Source organism: Dromiciops gliroides, chromosome 1, assembly GCF_019393635.1.
Source record: "Dromiciops gliroides isolate mDroGli1 chromosome 1, mDroGli1.pri, whole genome shotgun sequence".
Classification (NCBI taxonomy): domain Eukaryota; kingdom Metazoa; phylum Chordata; class Mammalia; order Microbiotheria; family Microbiotheriidae; genus Dromiciops; species Dromiciops gliroides.
Genome location: NC_057861.1, coordinates 348,029,734 through 348,048,927, shown reverse-complemented (window position 1 = coordinate 348,048,927; position 19,194 = coordinate 348,029,734). Strand labels below are relative to the sequence as shown.

Genomic DNA, 19,194 nt, shown 5'->3' with positions numbered 1-19,194 from the left:
ACACGGGATCACATACAAATTTCTCGGGTGAAAAGGGGTTGCAAGTGGAAAGTTTAAGAAGTCCTGATCTAGAACAAGTAGTTATTCTTTCTTCATATCAGGATGTTCATGTAAAGGGACAGAGAGAGATAGATGGAGAGACAGAAGAAAAGCACAGAGGCAAGGAGAAGAACAGGGGAAGGAAGGGAAGGAGGGAGAGAGGAAGGAAGGAGGGAAGGAGGGAAGGAACGAATGAACAAACGAACAGAATGAGGAAGGAACAGAGGGAACAAAACTCATCTCTAAAGAGAAGCTAAATTTAATGTTATTTTGTCAAGTTTTCCTGTTTGAAGAAATGTGTTGTCTAAAACTTACCTTTAAAAGTTTGTATTTTAAATTTCATCCTTACTTGCATATTTGGGAAGATCTATGATTTATCCACATTGGCATATTCTTTTTCTCATCCTCTCCCTCCCCCTGCCTTCCCCTCTACCAAAGAAAAACCATCTGGTGGCCAACTTTCTGGTCACGAATATTCTCTGAATTTTACTAGATCCAGGTGACAGATACATAAGTCTGTTATTAGGTCTGCACTTGAAGTCTTTCTACATAATAAGTAGGAACTTAAGGAGCTTGTCTTCCACTTGCATAGCCTTCCAGAATGAACATAGGATCCCCTCTATGCCATGAAGAGCCAAAAGAGTAAGACTTCAGTGATCATTGTTTTATCTAAATGTATACTGTTCTTTGAATTACAACGTGTGGAATATTTTAAGACAATATTCCTATCAAGAACATAACTAGATTTTAAAATGAAAACTCATCAAGCAATTTGAAAGTGTTTTGAGCTTAAAGATGATTCTTGATTTGAAATCTGAAATGCAAAGCTTCACTATACCAATAAAAATGTTCCAACTCATCAAGAGCTGAGGTCTGGAAAAATTGACTAAAATCCTACTAAAATTAAATACTTGGAATGAGAATAATTATTAACCTGTGAGAAAGTAAGTGATCTGCGAGAACACAGAGAAAGGAATATATTAAAAGTTATGTTTTCTTTAAAATCCCATTTAAGTGGTCCAAACGATAAAAACATGCAATTTAACAAAGAAAGATATATATCCACAAAGACAAGACAAAAGTGGTTTCCAAAGTTTATTAAAAATCAAAGAATAGAAAAACTTTACATAAAAATATGTCAATTTTAGCTTCCACATTGTTGTCCACACAAAAAAAAAAATCTAAACATGATATCTTTTTTTAAACCTGTAGCACATAACCACAGTGGTAGCCAGGCCAATTCATTTGGTTCACCATGACTGAAATGGAACATGATACCTGTGTTCTATGAATCTAGCTTTAAAATGCACACTACATAAGATACCAACTAAAGTCTGTGTAGTGGTTTCCTTAATGTAGGTTTATACTCAATATTGCTAATGTGTAAAGATTAGTAGTATAGGCCTATGTATCAGTCTTTATAAATATCTGTTTATGAATAGGTTCACAATTTAAATATTTTTAAATATTTTGATAAGTTTCAATCATCAAGAACTGCAGAAAAATGTGCTACTCTATTCTGGAATGCCCTTCTTCTAAAAAATCTGCAGTTGCAGTTTATAGATTCCAATGACAATGTGGGCTAGTCCTGCTTCAAAAGGCATACCACAGACATTTTAAAGCTTTATCATGCTAGATGCCTATTTTAACATTCAGATATCAATTCTAAAACTTCCCACTTCTCTACATCATTTAGATGTCATGGTAATAAGCTTTCCTCTCAACATTCTCCACTAGTGGACTTCAAAAAACAACCCACCTGTAGTGTTTAGCAGGGCTACTAAAACCCTTCATTTTAAAAACGGGAAGTCAGAGGCATATGAGATGCAACCAACTCCCAGGACAACTGTGGTGCTTCTAAAACTCAGGGTTAGGCAGGATGTACATATTCTTGTTCAAAAAAAGGTAACAAAGACAGTGGTTGTCATGGCAGAATACACTTGCATAGTATACCTGTATGTATCTGTAAATTAAGTGCCAGTCTCTCAGACATGTGCAACCCTGGCTGTGCTCTCTTGCGATACATTAAAAGATACTTCCGAGAGTGCACTACACAGATGAAGTACTTTTCATATATTTGCTCTTAACAGAACTAATACATACTGCTATACAGATTCCATAATGGAATCAACATAATTCCTTTCTCCACATTCCTAAAACTGGGCAAACCTTTTCCAGCTATGATGTTCAGCAGACTCCCCCAAGTCATTACAGGTTCTGTTTCATTACTAAAACTGACTGGAGCATTTCAAAATTCACAAATTTTTTTAAATATTTTTTTTGGATTTTATATTGTGACAACCCTTTTCTCACCCTTAGAAAGTTATACTTCTGGCACTTTAATTGCTGGATTTGTTATCTAGTTAAAAAGGAAAAAAAAAAACAATTAAAACTCACGGGTCAGGGCAAGACAACTGACAGAGGCCAGACTAATGAGCTAATGAGGCAGGATCAAAATGGTTTGTAGCTTAATTCCTTCATAAAACTGTAAGAGGCCTCACATTTTACCAAAGGAAAAAACAAAACAAAACAAAAAAAGCCTAAAAACAAAACAAAAACAAAAACCCCTCAAGTGTGAAACCCAACTTAGAAAATGCAACTTGGGAAAGGATATAAGATTTTTAAAAAAAAAATTCCCTCCTCCCTTAAATATAACTTATGTGAACATATGAAATTAAATTAAAAAATCTGAGTTATTGCACAAATAATAAGTTTTCAGTATTTACACAGCAAAAAAGTTCTGAAATTTGAAAGAAAACATGAGGGCAATAAAACTTTTACAAACTCCCAACTGTGTCTTCTCGGGGAAAAACATCAGGGGTTTACCTCTCCTCTGCTTCTTTGACAGAAATAAAAATAAGAAACCCAAAACTGCTAAGGAACAAATGCAGCTACTGCAAAAATGCCAAAGCATTTAATGTCCTTGCAGTTCTTTATGAAGAGCTGCTTCGGCACTGAATGAATAATCCTGGGAAGGCAGAAAACAACTTCCACATTTAATAAGGCTTCACAGATGAGCACAACTACTTTTTCTTTAAGATGGACTTAGCCACCACACAAAGAAACATGCAAAATAATCAGCTGCAGATATTTCACAATACCCATATGCTGATGTGCTGAATGCTGGTCTCAGTTCCCCAGTTTAGTGTCCAATGTCACTCAGCTTCGGTTTGTAAAATTGGGGTAGATAATTCTGACATGAGCCATTATCTGCTGAGACTGATAGGCAAACTGTCTCTTGTGTGTGTGTGTTTTTTCCTTCTCCAGCCAGTACGGTTATATTGATGGTGTCCTCTGTTGCCCACAGGCTGCCGCATGCCACTGCTGCCAACAGGATTGTAACCATTGCCTTGGTTATGATTATGAGTTCCTTTCATGGAAAATTTCATGCCATTGTGCTGCTAAAAAAACAAACAAACAAACAAAAAATTCTCAATCATGTAGGTAGCCCAAGATAGCAACTACAAGCATATTCACAAGGTCAAAAGTTGTCTCAACTACAGAATAAATAGTTATGTGTTATTTAGAAAAATGAGAACTGGCAAATGTAGCATAATGGATTCTAAAATTGAGGAACACTTTAAGTATTATGTAAATATTAAGCACCCACCTAATTTCTTTAAGTTCAAAGACATCAATCTATTAATCCTACTATCCATAGATTAAAGAGATCCATCATTTACTTATGGAGAGACCTAACAGTAAGACAATGATTTATGCTTGGGTTTATATCAGTCTGTCAAACCCTGCACTTAGAACTAAATTAAAAAACTTGAAAAATTTTAAAAATTCACTCTATAGATATTCAGTATCACAAAAGAAACTTCTTCAGAAACAGGTTAAATGCAAATCAAGAGTAAACTCAAGTAAAGAGCTGGAAGGCTTCCATGACAGAATGAGTAACAAGTTGTGGGGCAGAGCAGAAAATAAGAAAAGGAAGTAAAAATCTCAATCATTTAGCATATTTGGAAGACTATTTTTTATTCTTCCAAGTTCTGCATTTCATCTGGGATATTCCCAATTTTATGTTAGCAATGCCTCCTATATATTAGTGCTTATTATTCTTGTTGTTGAAGTTTAAGTATTATTATTATTATCATTGTTATTGTTATTATTATATCATTTCATTCAGGAAGAAATACTCTGATTCTTAGAGGATTAAAGAAAGGAACTAATAGTTTAGCCAAAAAGTGCTACCATTTCTGCCCCATCACTGAGATTAGATTCCAAGAATAAAAAAGCTAGATAAAAAATGAGGGAAGAATAAGCAAAAGGAGGAATTAATTTCTGTCACTAATAAACACATCCCATAATATTTCAGTTCTAGACTATAAAGTCCCTATATAATTAATGTAAAAAAAATTCTTTGGTATGGAGACATTTACTGTCAGGGCCCACTTGGCAAACTGTCTCATCACCATCAATATTTGAGAAACCAAATTCAGCATATATGTGTGTAAATATACATATATATATATATGTGTGTATGTGTATACATGTATGTATAGGCATATGTGTGCACACATATATAATATATACACATATACAGTCTATAATTAACTTATCTCTTTTCTTTATGACAGTTGGTACTACTTTAAACTATACATATTTAGGGGAGCTGCAAGTTGATAAACAAGAAATCTTTAGGGTATTACAAAAACTAGAAAGCTTTGATTTAATGAAAGCAAAGCTAAGTAGAGTATTAAGCAGTGGCTAAGACTACCAGACCTTCTATTCTCTAAGTAGTAGTTTTTATTTAATTAAAATTAATATATTTATTTTATCTATATCTTTAACAAATGAAAAAGCATTTATCATGACATCAAGTTTTTAACAGCAATTTAATAGAGAACAAAGTAAATAACTTACTAATTTGAAATTGTGTTTGCTAATAGGTATAAGAACATAAAAACTGAGACCATTAAAGATACAAGAAACATGTGAATTGGGGCAATCAATATACTTTCAAGTTTAGTGCCCTAGTTGTCAGGAATAGATTTTGCTTAAAAGGTACTAATGTTATCATTAAGCAATGTTTAGAAAATTGTGGGTTTGTATTAAAATTGTAGCACTGTCACAAAGATATCTTAAATGAAATATCTAGCAAGAAGTATACAGAGTATTTTCAACCATTTGGTTTTTTACATTTAATGTATTAGGATGGTTAAAACTCTGAATTCAAATAGCATATTAATATGACTTTGAAGCATACCTTATGATACAAATGGGGGCTTGAGAGTGGGTTGGGAGATGTAGAAGGGACAGCAGGAGAGGACATGTGATGAACAGTTTTCAAAGATGGTGTCCCTTCAATACCAACTTGTCTGCAAGGAAGTGGGGGCACGCCTAATGTAGGTGGAGGTATAGTAAACCTGGTCTATGAAAAAGAAATAGTAATAAACATTCAATGAATAACAGAATAGTTTAAATACAATTCTTTAATCCTAATCAATGAAATTTTTACAGATGGCTTTTGAACAAAAGTACATGATAATAGTTTTATTTATTAAAAACCTAAAGCAATAGATTTTATTTAGAATTAGATTCATTGTATAAGCAAAAGTAGCAGGGAAGACATGAGTTGAAATTCCCCTTTAGGCTTACTAGCAGTGTGCCCCATAGCAACTCACTGATCCTATCAGTTTCCTCATCTGTAAAATGGGGATAATGAAAGCACCTGTCTCAAAGCGCTGTATCAAAATCCAATCCTAAAGCAACACTGTGTTATAAGAATACGTAGCATACAAAGTACTTGTAAACCCTAAAATTATTGTTATTATTAAAGTGCAACATAGAGGACAAATTCATAAAATAAAACAATTTTGAACAAATTTAATGGTTCAAAATTAAGAAGCACTCTATTTCATGTTAGAATGCTACTATTAATATTCAGTTTTAAGAGAATGGTCTGAAGCATAACTGTTGAATGAACTTGAGGGTCAGCTTCGGGTAGGCCTCAAGCAGCCAGAAAAATGTAATTGGGAAATGTCTAACCAAATAAATAAAAATATAAGATATATCATGTGAATTTGTGGTTTTCTAAGTCAATATGCAGCCTGCAGGGATTCCTTTTACATGGATCAACTTTTTGATTCTGACACCACTAGTCTAAAGTGGCCTATACTAATATTATCTTTTCCTTTTAAAGATAAATTTCCTATTTCAAGGATGCAGGGTCATTAAGTAAGAATGTGTTCCTTATCATGATCAATGACTCCAAAAGTTGATCTGACTAATAGGGGTTGTGGATTATGGTTACTCACAAAGAAATGATACTTTCTGACTTACTATTTTCCACATGTCAACATATTAAGCTTATTTGTTTTACTATTTTCTGCTGTGGAGTCTCACTCAATAACTCTTCCTCAAACTTTGAACATTTTCACAGTTGTATCTTGAGATCAATACAAGTTTAATTTCCAAATAAAGAGTAAAAACAAACTCTTAATTAGGCCCTTGAATGCCAGTGTGATTGGATGACTATACAAAACTGAAGCAGCACTGATCTAAGAAGAAGCAGCAAAGCAAAGATCCCTCCACATGTACACTCTTCCTAGTATATGTTTATTAATTGGGATGTGCCTTCGTGGAGTTGTGAGTTGCTCCTGACCACAAGGTCAATGACAGAAAGTCCCATACATACCAAAATATGAATAGCAGTACTCTGGCAGCAAAAAAAGAAAAGAAAAGAAACAAAGTGGGTACCTATCAACTGGAAAATGGCTGAACAAATTGTGACATATGAAAATAATATTGAATATCAGAATATAGCATAATATAAAATACATAATAAGTGTCTGAAAAATAAAAATGAAGAATTGAGAGAAATATGGGATTATATGTAAAGTGATAAAGAAGGAAGAAAGCAGAACCAAAACCAATATATACAATGACTACAACAACTAAAAAATACTAAAAGGAAGATGAGTAATTGAATGATGTTGGATTTGGGAGAACAAAAAATAAATATACATTCCTCCTCTTAGCACAGAGGTAGGAAACTCTGCATATTAAATGTTATGTGCAATACCACACATGGTTACTTTGTCAACTGTATTTTTCTTATCGACAAGGGAAGGTTAGAATGTGTGTTATAGGGTAATACTGATAAGTGACTGATGTAAAAAAAAAAAAAAGACAGACTTTTTTTGGCAGGGAAAGGAGAGATAAAAGTTCCTAGTGTAATTGATGAAGACCCTTGATAACTCTGAGATATGTTTAAATCCTAAACCCCCAACCTGAAAGCTTTATGCCAAAATCTCATTAAAGGACTAAGGAACTGCTTCATCTTGGCCAGGGCTGAAGGGAAATGATGGGCAGAGTCCCAGTGAACACATCTGCTTGTGCCACTCCCTGTGTGCCCCTGGGCACATCCTGTCATCTCTCAGCCTCAGTTTTTTTTTTTTATCAATAGAACAGGGGAGTCAGACATAAGATCTGAGATCCTGTCTACCTCCAGCACTCTATGATTCTATTAGAGAAGTTACTTCATCACCTGATACACTTTGTGCACTGCCTGTGCTTACAGGGAGTTGCCTCTATATATGAAGAGAAAATAAAATTTAAAAATAATTTCTCCCACAGAAAAACAGCATCATGAGATCACAGATTTGTAGCTGGAAGGGAATGTGGTAGTTATCTACTCCAGCCCCTTAAATTTTCAGATAAGAAAACTGAGAAACAGAGAAACTATATGTTTAAGGTCACGTAGGTAAAAAGTGGTAGACCTGGTTCTAGGCCTTCAAAAGGAACACTCTTTCTACTACACCAACTGAGGCTTGGAAAAGTGGGCTTTTCAAGTGTTCTTTATTTCTTAAGGAGATTTTCACTAATGGTCATAACCCAGATTATAATGTAATACCCAAATCAGTTTAATTTCATTGAAACAATAATTGCCTAAGCACCTGGCACAAAGAACAGAAAAAGAAGAAATGACAGTCTTTATCCTCAAGGAGTTTACAATCTCCTAAAAGGAAATATGAAATGCATACAAATAAATATAAGTTAATATGTGGTGGAGCAAAGAAGCCAGAGAGTGTTTTAGAAAAATTTAGGAAAAAGAAAACTTTCAGCCAGGGAAATATTTTAACTTAGTTCCTCATTAGCATTCAAATATTAAACTTCAAATAATAAAATGCAATTGTCTGAAAATACTAAAAAATTTTCTACATCTCCCACATCAACATTTTCTTTTTTTTAATAACAAATATTCATCATGTAAAACATAGAACTAAATATTTCCATATTTCCCCACAATGGAATAAATGATATTCAAAAAGCATTGGGAGGCAGCTAACCTATTTTATGCTAAAATCACTACAAAATTTTTGAAATTCTTTTAGCTTGCCTACTTAGGGAATACTTTCCCCCATATGTATATTCTCCTGAAGCACAATTGGGAAACAGATACAAAATTAAAGTATTTTGAAATCTTTCCTTTGGACTACTAATCATATCTCAAAACGGGAGAAAAATCCTTTCCCCAATTACCTGAAGTAGAATAAGCCCTATATACCAGTTAAGTCCTAAGAATAATTCACAATAAATGAAATGGAAGAAAGTATAGTTTTAAGTTTTAAAAAGGGCTTTAAACTGAAAATTTTAAAGATAGATTGCAAAGGACTATATTCACTAAAACACTGCTCACTAAGTGGAATTTAAGGTAGATGTAACATGGACCCCCCCACACACACACTAAAGGGGTCTGCTAAACTATCAAAGGGATCTCATCATAAGACAATTCTACTTATAAAACAACTTCACCACATAGGAGATGAAGAGAATACTAAAGAAAGATGACAGAGCCAAAGAGCTGGAAAGAACTTCAGGAGTCATTTAATCCAACCCCTTAATTTTACAGATGAGGAAACTATCAGGTCCAGCAAGGTTAGGTGACTTGCCCAAAGTCATATGATAATAAACATCAGAGGCAGGATTTGTTTCCAGGGCATTCTATCAATCAGTCAAAAGCAGATGGTGTATGTATTAAAATGTTTAATATTTCTGAAAGGTGAAAAGTGTCAATTTCTAATCTCAATACATAACTTACTGAAATTAAACCATTTAATGAAAGGAAGATAGGTGGACTACTTCTGTGATTTCAGTACACAATAATTAAATTAGTAACTGGTAGATGAGGATTATTCACCTCTCCCCTACACCCCCTTAATAAATCACAAATTACCACTCCAAGCTAGTTGCATATTCTTTGGACTTAAAAAAAGTTAGCTGTTATGTACCTATGTGCATGTTTGTTGATTTATATTTTTGTATTTATGTACTGCATGTGATGGATGGGGATGGGGATGGGGAGAAAGAGAAATGGAACACACCTAAGAATGGAATTAAGAAGAGAAGAGAAAGAATCTAGTTAGCAAACATTTAAGGAGGACTTATTATGTGCCACGAACTGTGCTAAGCATAGGAAATATAAATAACAGCAAAAATAAAGGCCCGGCCCTCAAAGAGTTCATATTCTAATGGGGGAGAGAATATGCAAACAACTATGTACATACAAGATATACACAGAGCATACAGAAGATAATCTCAGAGTGCAAAGGCTTCCTGAAGAAAGTAATATATGAACCGACTCTTTTAGGAAACCAGAGATGTCAACAGGCAGAGGTGGGGAAACAGCATTCCAGGCAAGAGTGACAGTCATTAAAAAGGCACAGACTTGGGAGCTGGAGTATTGTGTGCAAGAAACAGCAAAAAGGCAAGTGGAAGAGAGTAAAGGGTAGGAAGGAGCAAGGTTGTAAATCATTTTAAATGCCAAACAGAATTTTACATTTGATTCTCGAGGTTATAAAGAGCCACTCAAATTTATTGAATTGGGGGTGTAGGTGGGGTGACATGATTAGACCTGAACTTTAAGATAATAACTTTGATAGCTGAATGGAGGATGGAGATTGGTGTGGGAAGACACCAGAAGGAGGGAAATGAACCAGAGGCTATGGCAATAATCCAGACGTGAGATAACAAAGACCTCTACCATGGTGGTAGTTGTGTGAGACGAGAAAAGAGGATTACATAAGACAATGTGAAGTGAGAAGTGGATATGTGGAGTGTGTGAGAAGAGAGTCAAGGACAATACCACAGTTATAAGAGCTCTGGTGACTAAGAGGCTGTCATTGTCAATTATGGGGAAGTTCCGAAGAGGGAAGGGTTTGTGGGGAAAGATCATGAGTCCTGTTTCAGACAGGTTAAGTTTAAGATACATACAGGACATTCAGTTTGAGATGTCAAGATGCAGTTGTTGACACAAAACTGGAGCTCAAGAGATGAAAATTGAACCTGTGGGAACTGACAAGACCATAAAGTAAAAAGAAAGAGAAAAGGCCTTGGAGGGCACCTATAGTTAGTGGGCATGATTTTAATGAAGAACCAAAAAATGAGACTGAGAAACAGTGGTTAGGCAGATAGGAAGAGAATAAGTAAAGAGCAGTGTCACAAAAACCTAGAGAAGAGAAAGTATGCAAAAAAGGTTAGAGTTAAAGCAGTGTCTTAAAAACCTAGAGAGGTGAAAGCATTCAGGAGATGAGGGTGATCAAGAGCGTTCAAGGCTTCAACAAAAGTCAAGATATTTGAAGACTAAGAAAAGGCCATTATATTTAGTAGTTAAGAAATCATTAATGGGCAGCTAGGTGCCACAGTGGATGGAGTACTGGCCCTAGAGTCAGGAAGACCGGAGTTCAAATACAGCCTCAGACACTTACTAGGTGTGTGACCCTGGGCAAGTCACTTAACCCTGACTGCCTCTTCCCCTCCCCCCACTAAAAAAAAGAGAGAGAGATCATTGGTAACTTTGAGACTAGCTTCAGTTGAATGAGGAGTTTGAAAACCAGATTACAGAGAGTTTAGAATCAAGTGAGAGGAAAGGAAATGAGGTACCAATTGCAGATGGCCTTCTCAAAGAATTTAGTCAAGTATATGAGAGTATGGTAGGACCAAGTGAGAGTATTTTAAAGATGGGAGGACATGGGTGTATTTATAGGTATCATAAAAGGAGCCGATAGATATAAAAAAATCAAATATTAGAAAGAGAGTGGAGATTACAGGGGAAGAGATGTGCTGAGGAAGACAGAATGGAATAAGATCATGGATTCTTGTAGAGGGATTTGCTTGAAGGCATGAATGGGGAGATAGGGAGAAAATGTTCTTAGGTGAAGGTAATATGTGTTTATTACTACACAGGTGACAGAGGGTATGTGTAGGTATGAGAATGTGTATAGGCATACCACAAAGGTCACTTTAAAAACTATCCCTTTTCTTCCCAAGGCTACCTTGAAATTCTCGGATCAACTTTCATATTCATAAGTGTACCTGATGAGGTGGTGTTTATATTGTGTCCTAAACAACTTCTTCTCCCTATCCCCAGTACCCTTTTGATTTCCCTACTTTTAGACAGCATTGTAATCCTCATCCAACATCACAGTTAAAAAACAAAAAAACTAACCAATCAAACAAAAATTCCCACTGTTTTGGGGAACCATTTCTGCCAATGAAGCACCTCCAACCAAATGTAATCCTGTATTCAGGACATGAGAAATGAACATTTTAAAGAAATATAAAAATAATTGTACCTGGTTATTGGTTGTCATTATTAACGTTCTAGTAGGAGCTGACTGAGGTTTACCACTTGGCATTGGCAATGCTGTAGGTAAACTGGCCATAAGCTGAGATGGTGCTTGCAGACTAAATTGGTAAACATTAGGAGTTGTGCAAGGTGGTGTATCAGAATCCTTTTTTGTAGAGAAAAATTAGAAAGGAAAAGCAGCTTCATAAAAGGAATATTAGCTTAATAAGCTAATGACAAACAAAATCACTAGGTCTTATGCTAATGAAAGCTAATGAGACTGATATTTTTGTCAGTTTGAAATGCAAGTCACAAAGCTATCTGTACTTTCTATGAAACAATTTCAAAACTTAAATTCAATTAGAATAAAAAATATTGCAGAAGAAACAAATAACCAATCAGATCATGCAAGTCTTTGATAGCTCTTTTCCTACTGCAAAAATATCTTTGAATTCAATATTTAAGAAATTCATTTTTTGGATTATCTTTTAAAAATAGTGTATATGCTATTAACCATGAGGATCATATCTCCCACATAGTAAGTACACGGATACATAAAGGGCTATATGTAGCAATGAATCAGGTTTAAGACATAATGACAAATTTTAATGATAAAATTTCTATAGCATTTTGAAATTCTTATATAAAAATACTAACTTTAAGGGAAACTTTAACATTTACCACCAATTACACTGTTGCAGTGTGTTAAAGAAGTATCTTTAGAAGAAGGTATTATAACACTATTAACAGGTGCTTTACAATGACCACAAACCACAAAATAATCCATACTTACAATATCACTTCCAGAAAGTGAAGATACAGAAGAAGCAGATGAACCAGAGGAAAGAGGTTGGGTGCTAGACAAAGGTAAAGTCAAACGCTGGCTAAAGGGTGATTCTGTGTCTCTGCTTTGAGGCTGATCCCCATTACATGGAGTTATCTGCTCTTTTATCTTTATTCTATTATCTGTTAAGGAAAAAAAAAAAAAGAAAAAAAAGGGTCCCCTAAATAGTCTATGTTGAATAATTTTTATTAAGGATTTTGTTGTTAAATACAACTGAGAAAATGTTAGTTATCTTGTAAAAATTTAAAAGTCATCGTGAACATAACTATCTTTCTTACCAAGATCAGGTGATAGATTAATTTTGTTTCCCCATTTTTCTTTGATCCATCCTCTATAGTCAATCACTTCCTGTGTTACTTTGATGATTCTACCTAGTGTACTTTAAAAAAAAAGTTTGAAGATTACTGTAAAAATTTCTGGAAATTACCTTATCCTTCCCACTAACCAGCTAATCTAAATAATATTTGTCAACATGACAGCTTGCTAAGTCAAAAGCAATTGCAAAGAAGCTAACATTTTATAAAATTTCCTTGATTTCTGTTATTAAGTAAAAATCCTGTTTACATTTCAGATAATGGATGCTGCTATAACCTTAAGTCCTCTTAAGAGATCATGTTATGGAAGTTGTGCTCAACAAGATCCTTATCTGCGTACTAGCCCTCTCCTCTTCAGGCCTAGAGCTAGCTGCTCTTAATTTCCCCTGCAAAAAAAAATTCTTTAGTTAACTCAAAATCTTAAATAGTGTAGCACCCCAAAAATCTAAATATATTTAATGTGTACATTAATGCTATGCACATCAAAATTCAAACTTCTTGCGTATAAAACTATTTCTCTTGACAGAGGGTTCCATACACTGTCAGATGCTATATATTCAATAAACATTTTAAGTGCCAGAATTTTGCCTATCTTTTTCTAATAACCTTGGTAGGAGAATCACTGTCAACAGATAAAATTATGAGTGACTGCTATCCAAAACCACTTTACATATTAAGCAGAACAGATTGTGTGAAGTACAACATGAGATATGAGTCCACATAGAATGTTCCACACATGAATGGGTTGTGTTATAAAATTGTATTAATAAAGTTGGTTGTTTGGAATAGCATCATAGAAATACAAATACTAGTTAGGTTATAAGGCCAGCCCACAAAGACTGATTTAACACAAACTGTAACCTAAAATGCTAATTACGACTTCAAATATATTAATAATACATTTTATGGCAAAATACATTCTTGATTCCAGCATGATCTCATTCTCCTCTCCTTTTCTTCCTCTTAAATGGCCTGAGGGGAAGAAGCTCCTTTGGTGAAGAGGGGAAGCATGATGGGTAAGGTGTAGATTCCTCAGGAAATAGCATGTTGCTAATTCTCTATACTTCACTAAGACAAATCTCTAAGACAGAAGTTCTCAGAGTGGTCAAGGTACCCCTGAGGGTCCCTGAGACCCTTTCATGGGGTCCTCAAGGTCAAAACTAATTTCATAATAATACTAAGATGTTTTAGTTTCTATTATAGTAAATATCAACAGATATAACTCACATAAGGAAAAGCTCTTTGAGGTCCTCAATTTTTAAAAGGGTCCTGAAACCAAAAATTTTGAGAGCCATCGCTCTGAGTCAATTACTTCTCGTGTCTTTTAAACTGAGGAACAAGAAAGAAGATGACTCACAAGAGACATGAGAAGGACACTAGTTACTCTGGGAACCTCCCCCCTTCACATGTTCAGTTGCTACAAAGGTTGAATTTTGGTAAACTGAAGACTTCCTGTAGAGATAACAAAATCTAAGAAATAATTAGCTAGAAACTGTTCAGGTTTGGATTAAGATCTGAAAAGGGAAAAGCAGGCTCACTCGAGGTAAAAAAAAAGACCCTAAAATAAATGCTATTTCTGCTAACATCCACAATTTATATTTTGCATCTTCTGGATCATTACACAGAATACATCTTTTTGAAGGGTTACTCCTTATAATCATTTTCCAATAAAATTTGATTTAACATCCAGGAAATAATTTGTAGTCAGAGAAATCCTGCTTTTGCTAGTGCTTTCCAAATGTTAATAAGGAATATAGCAAGTCCATCAGAGTAGGTAACAATATAAAATTCCACAAAATTCCAAAAACATAAGTGACCTGTATTACCTCTCCGAATCTCTGTTTGGGTATGATCTTGCTAGTGGTGACACCGCATGACTAAGAACAATGTAGGCATAGTCAAAAACTTGTTTCACTTGCATGGCACCATATGAACTTCTGCCAACATCATTTCCTATAAGAAGATGATAGTTATAAAAATCTGGAAAGCATTTAAAGAGTCAAGATGATTTTTTTTTTGTATTTACTTTTACACAAAGCATTTGCTTTAATCAGTTAACAACTACCCAAAGCAATTACCTGGGCCTTCATTTTCCAGCCAAATCTTGGTCCCCAACAGCAGGGCATAAGACATGCAATAGGACATGAGTGAGGAAAGAGATGCCTGAATGGTTATATAATTGAATGTGTTTATCTCTAATTGTATCTAAGTTAAAATATAAATGATTTTTAGATTATGTTTTATGATTCCTTTTCTCCTACCTTGAAAATGAGTCATTGACAGTTGGTCATAAAGTTTTTAGATATTTACAAGAAAAACAAAGCCAAGCAAAAAACTGGCATCTCCTAATCAAATATTTTGTGCTTGACCATTAAGACAAAACTGTCATACTATGATATCTAAGATTTTTTAATGTACCTAAGAACTAGAACCTAAACTTAAAACTAATTACACACTGCAAGACATAAACCTGACGGAACTTAGCACCTTCTTAGGTCTTAGGCACTTAGGTCTAAGCTTTGATCCTATAAACCAGGGAAGATTTGATTTAAATTGGTCACTTAACTAATATAAAATCATTTTATTTTACAAAAATAATAGTTTGCCACAACTAATATGTAATTTACACAACTCAGAGGAAAGGGGAAGGCAGAGGAGGAAAGGGAAAATAAGAGATATGGTTTATATTTTCCTAGTTAAGATTACCATTAATTGGAAAACTTTAACAACCAGAAATCTTCATAACCTTCATATCTGTGGTACTTCATAATCAAATAATATAATGCATATATTTTAAAATGGAAGAATACTGTTCCTTTTCATAGAAACTTGGTAAAAATGAGAACATTTAGTGATTTTCATTTAATCTTACCAGGCAGTAGAGGATCTTCAATGCACAACATGGACGGTCTATATCCATTGGTCATGGCTTTCATGATTTCTTCTTTGGCGATATAGGCACCTCCATTTTTTATTCTAATACCAGTCTTCAAGTAATTAAAATTTCTTCCATACAGTTCAAAAAATTCTACTAGAAGCATTCCAAGGTTTTCATCAGCTCTTCTGGCATCAATTCTGGGATGCAACTGCAAAAGAAACACATTTCCTCTTGGCACAGATCTGAGTGAATCTTCTAAGTATGTCATGTACCATCAACTCTTTGTTGTCTAGGCATCCTAAGAGACACAAATCTCCTAGTGGCCAGTACTTCTCTCATAATCACTAACTGGTGCTTATTATGATCTTATGATCCTGAAAGAATTTGAACTGCTTTCTGAATCAAAGATTATATTTAGCAGAATTATTATATAAAATATAGTTTATGGCATATTTCAATTATTTCAAAACTGGTCATCTATTTGTGCTTTATATGATAACTCAAAGTTATGCACAGTATTGGCTTGGACCTTGGTTAAAATCTACTACTTACTACATGTGTTATATTGGGCAAGACATTTAACCTTTCTGGGCCTCAGTTTCCTCATCTACTAAATGAGTCTCTTGGACTAGATGACCACCAAGGACCCTTCCAGCTCTAAATTTCTGATCATGGATATTGGATTGCAGACACTCCAAGTCTAATGTGCTTGACTATTCTGAAGGAAAGCCAAAAGGGGGCAGCACCAGAATGAATAGTTCACATTTTACATAAAACAGAAATCAACAGACCTAATGTGTAATAATTAATAAGCATATTTCCATTATTTAAAGAAACTAGTATGTGATTCAGGTCACCATACTTAGCCACCTTACATTTTGCTGTAAAGAGAAAATTTCAGGTTACACTAAACCTAAACAATTAGCAACCAAGAAGGGATGGGGAAGAAGGAGGAGAGGGGTTCTGAGAGCTGCTTTTCCTGAAAAACTTTGTAAAAAAGCTTAATATCTCCTTCTTATACTGTATCCAGCACAGTAATAAGAGATACCAATACCTATCACATTTAAAAACTAGATCCCTACCTAAAGCAACAATATTCAATTAAATAATCATGTATTAATTGCTTTCTAATTGGGCATTTCAATAGATTCTCTGAATATGAAGATGATAAATCTCTATCCTATAGCCTAGTATGTAGACCACAACAATAATGTAAATCAGCTTTACCAAATCCTAAAGAGCCCCCATCCTTTTTTAAGTAATTAGGCTACCTAAATAGCCTAAGATCAAGAATCCAGGAAAACTAATCAGAACTGTGTAGTTCACAAAATAAAATTTTAGAAATAATTTCAAGTAGAAATTAATACTCCATACTATACTGTTTACAAATATTTGGTGTAGGAAAAGGTAAAACAGTTCTAGAGCAACCTCTGCCAAAGACAAATGTGAACCACTATCTTTGACTAGGTAATATAATAAAATGCAAAATAAGATTTTCATCTCCTGATTTTACGATCAAATTGGATAGAAAAATTGTTAACCATCTACAAAGCTGTTGTGTCAATCTAGGTGTGAAATGATGAAGGTTACTGTCAAAAAAGATGAGTAACAATTCAAAAGAAAATTATAAGGTGATAGCCTAGACATAGGGGATAGACAGTAGATTCAAATATGAGTCAGTTTTCTATCTTGGGAAATTAAAAAACAGTTATCACACAAGAGTTTATAAGTAGAAACAGGAAAAGATTTAGTTTTGAATATAGAATAATATAATTTAGAGCTAAAGAGGATATGAAGCGATCATCTAGTATAACCCCCTCATTGTATAAGAATATTGAGGTCCAGAGAGGAAAACAGAATTTAACATCATAACAGTAAGTAGCAGAGCTGAAATTTGAACCCAGGTCTTCTGATACTATATGATATTTTATTCATCATGCCAGGCTCATCTGAATGAGTTCAAGGTGACAACAGAAATGTCCAAAGGGAGGTACCCTTTAGGCAGCTGTAAATATGGAACTGGAAAGCAGGACAGAAGTTATGACTGGAAAACCATATTTGGGAGTCAAATATATCACCTTGTGCTGTTAAAGCCATCAAGAGTGAAAATGTTGTCTACCAGAGTGAACATAAGAGAAATACTAACTAAAGAGGATCATTTTAATATGACCCAAAGAAGCTAAAGATTTAATTTACTATGGTTTCAAAGGAGGAAAAAAATTAGATATCCATTCATTCTCTGAGATCATCAGTTTTCCCATCTGTAAAATAAGAGGGTTAGATCAGATGAACTTCAAGATTCCTTCTAATTTTAAGTAATATTACTCACAAGATTATAAAACGTCTGTAAAGCATTGTCTAGGTCACAATATTAAATAGTAGCAGTTTTATTATAGTTGAATGCATATATGTGTGTGTGTGTGTGTGTGTGTATCCACATACATATACATGTAATTAAGGATATTTTAAGAGACTCCATATGCTCTCAATTGGCAGATAAGAAAACCTTCTTTGTATTCTGAGCTCTCAGAACAGAACAGCGCTTGGCATGTAGTAGGTACATATACTAAGGACTGTCTACCACATTATCACAGTACTAAAAGACACAGGTTTAGTAACAGTGAATTTTCCTCATGTCCCTTATAAAAACTAAGATTGTACTTAACTCTAAGGAGCAGATATCTGGAGTAGGGGACCTGATTCAAATCCATCCTCTCCTGTGACCTTGGGCAAGGGGTCCAACCTCCCTGAACCTCAGAGTTGCCTCATTTGTAAGATGAGATTATAAACTATATGGCTATATCATATTTTAATTAACCTACTAAATATAACCATATACTATCTTAAGTGAAGATTTTAAAAATCAACAGTAGTAGAATATAAGCACTTTGATGGAAGGAACTGTTTTGCTGTTGTCTTTATAAATAGCCCCAGCATGGGGCAGCTAGATGGCGCAGTGGATAGAGCACTGGCCCTGGAGTCAGGAGTACCAGAGTTCAAATCCGGCCTCAGACACTTAACACTTACTAGCTGTGTGACCCTGGGCAAGTCACTTAACCCCAATTGCCTCACTTAAAAAAAAAATAGCCCCAGCACATAGCATAAAAGATGAAAAATACTTATTGAATCCAACAGTAGAAGACTATTTAGGAAAAAAGATTTAGAATGCCTGGCATAGCAAAATCCCTCTTATTATGAGAAAGAGGGGAAACCTCGTTTCCCCCTTTGGAGGCAGTTTATACCCTATATATACCACCTAGCTCCACCTAACTAAAGCTGCAAGTGAATGGGGGTGGGCCAGGAACTGCAGTGAGGAGAATCTCCCCAGTCACTTTAGGCACCAGGCTAAGGAAAGTTCCACCAGGTGCTTCCAGTAGAAACAGAATGTGACATTACTCAGTATGAGCCAAAACTTAAATTTATATACACAAAGTTTCAGATTTACACAAAGTCACCTTATATACGAGCCATATGTTCCAAAATATAAGAAGAAGATACTGAAGAAAAAAGAACAGAAACATTTTATCTCCTTACATAACAAAAT

General features: G+C 34.6%; 1 protein-coding gene across 2 annotated transcripts in view; it reads right to left on the bottom strand.

Moving 5' to 3' along the window:
- Positions 1 to 1,121: 1,121 nt before the first annotated feature.
- The window catches only part of TENT4A (terminal nucleotidyltransferase 4A), a 99,335-nt gene continuing 81,262 nt past the window's right edge, over positions 1,122 to 19,194 (bottom strand). Inside the window, exons 7-14 of one of the 2 annotated variants that reach the window (XM_043976017.1) lie at positions 15,645 to 15,858; positions 14,599 to 14,725; positions 12,737 to 12,837; positions 12,408 to 12,580; positions 11,622 to 11,780; positions 6,683 to 6,703; positions 5,252 to 5,416; positions 1,122 to 3,440 (exon numbers count right to left, since the gene is read on the bottom strand). In XM_043976017.1, the coding sequence (XP_043831952.1) occupies positions 3,246 to 3,440; positions 5,252 to 5,416; positions 6,683 to 6,703; positions 11,622 to 11,780; positions 12,408 to 12,580; positions 12,737 to 12,837; positions 14,599 to 14,725; positions 15,645 to 15,858 (1,155 nt within the window). In that variant the 3' untranslated portion in view covers positions 1,122 to 3,245. The remainder of the gene's footprint in view (positions 3,441 to 5,251; positions 5,417 to 6,682; positions 6,704 to 11,621; positions 11,781 to 12,407; positions 12,581 to 12,736; positions 12,838 to 14,598; positions 14,726 to 15,644; positions 15,859 to 19,194) is intronic. The other variant, XM_043976018.1, reaches the window with a different exon arrangement.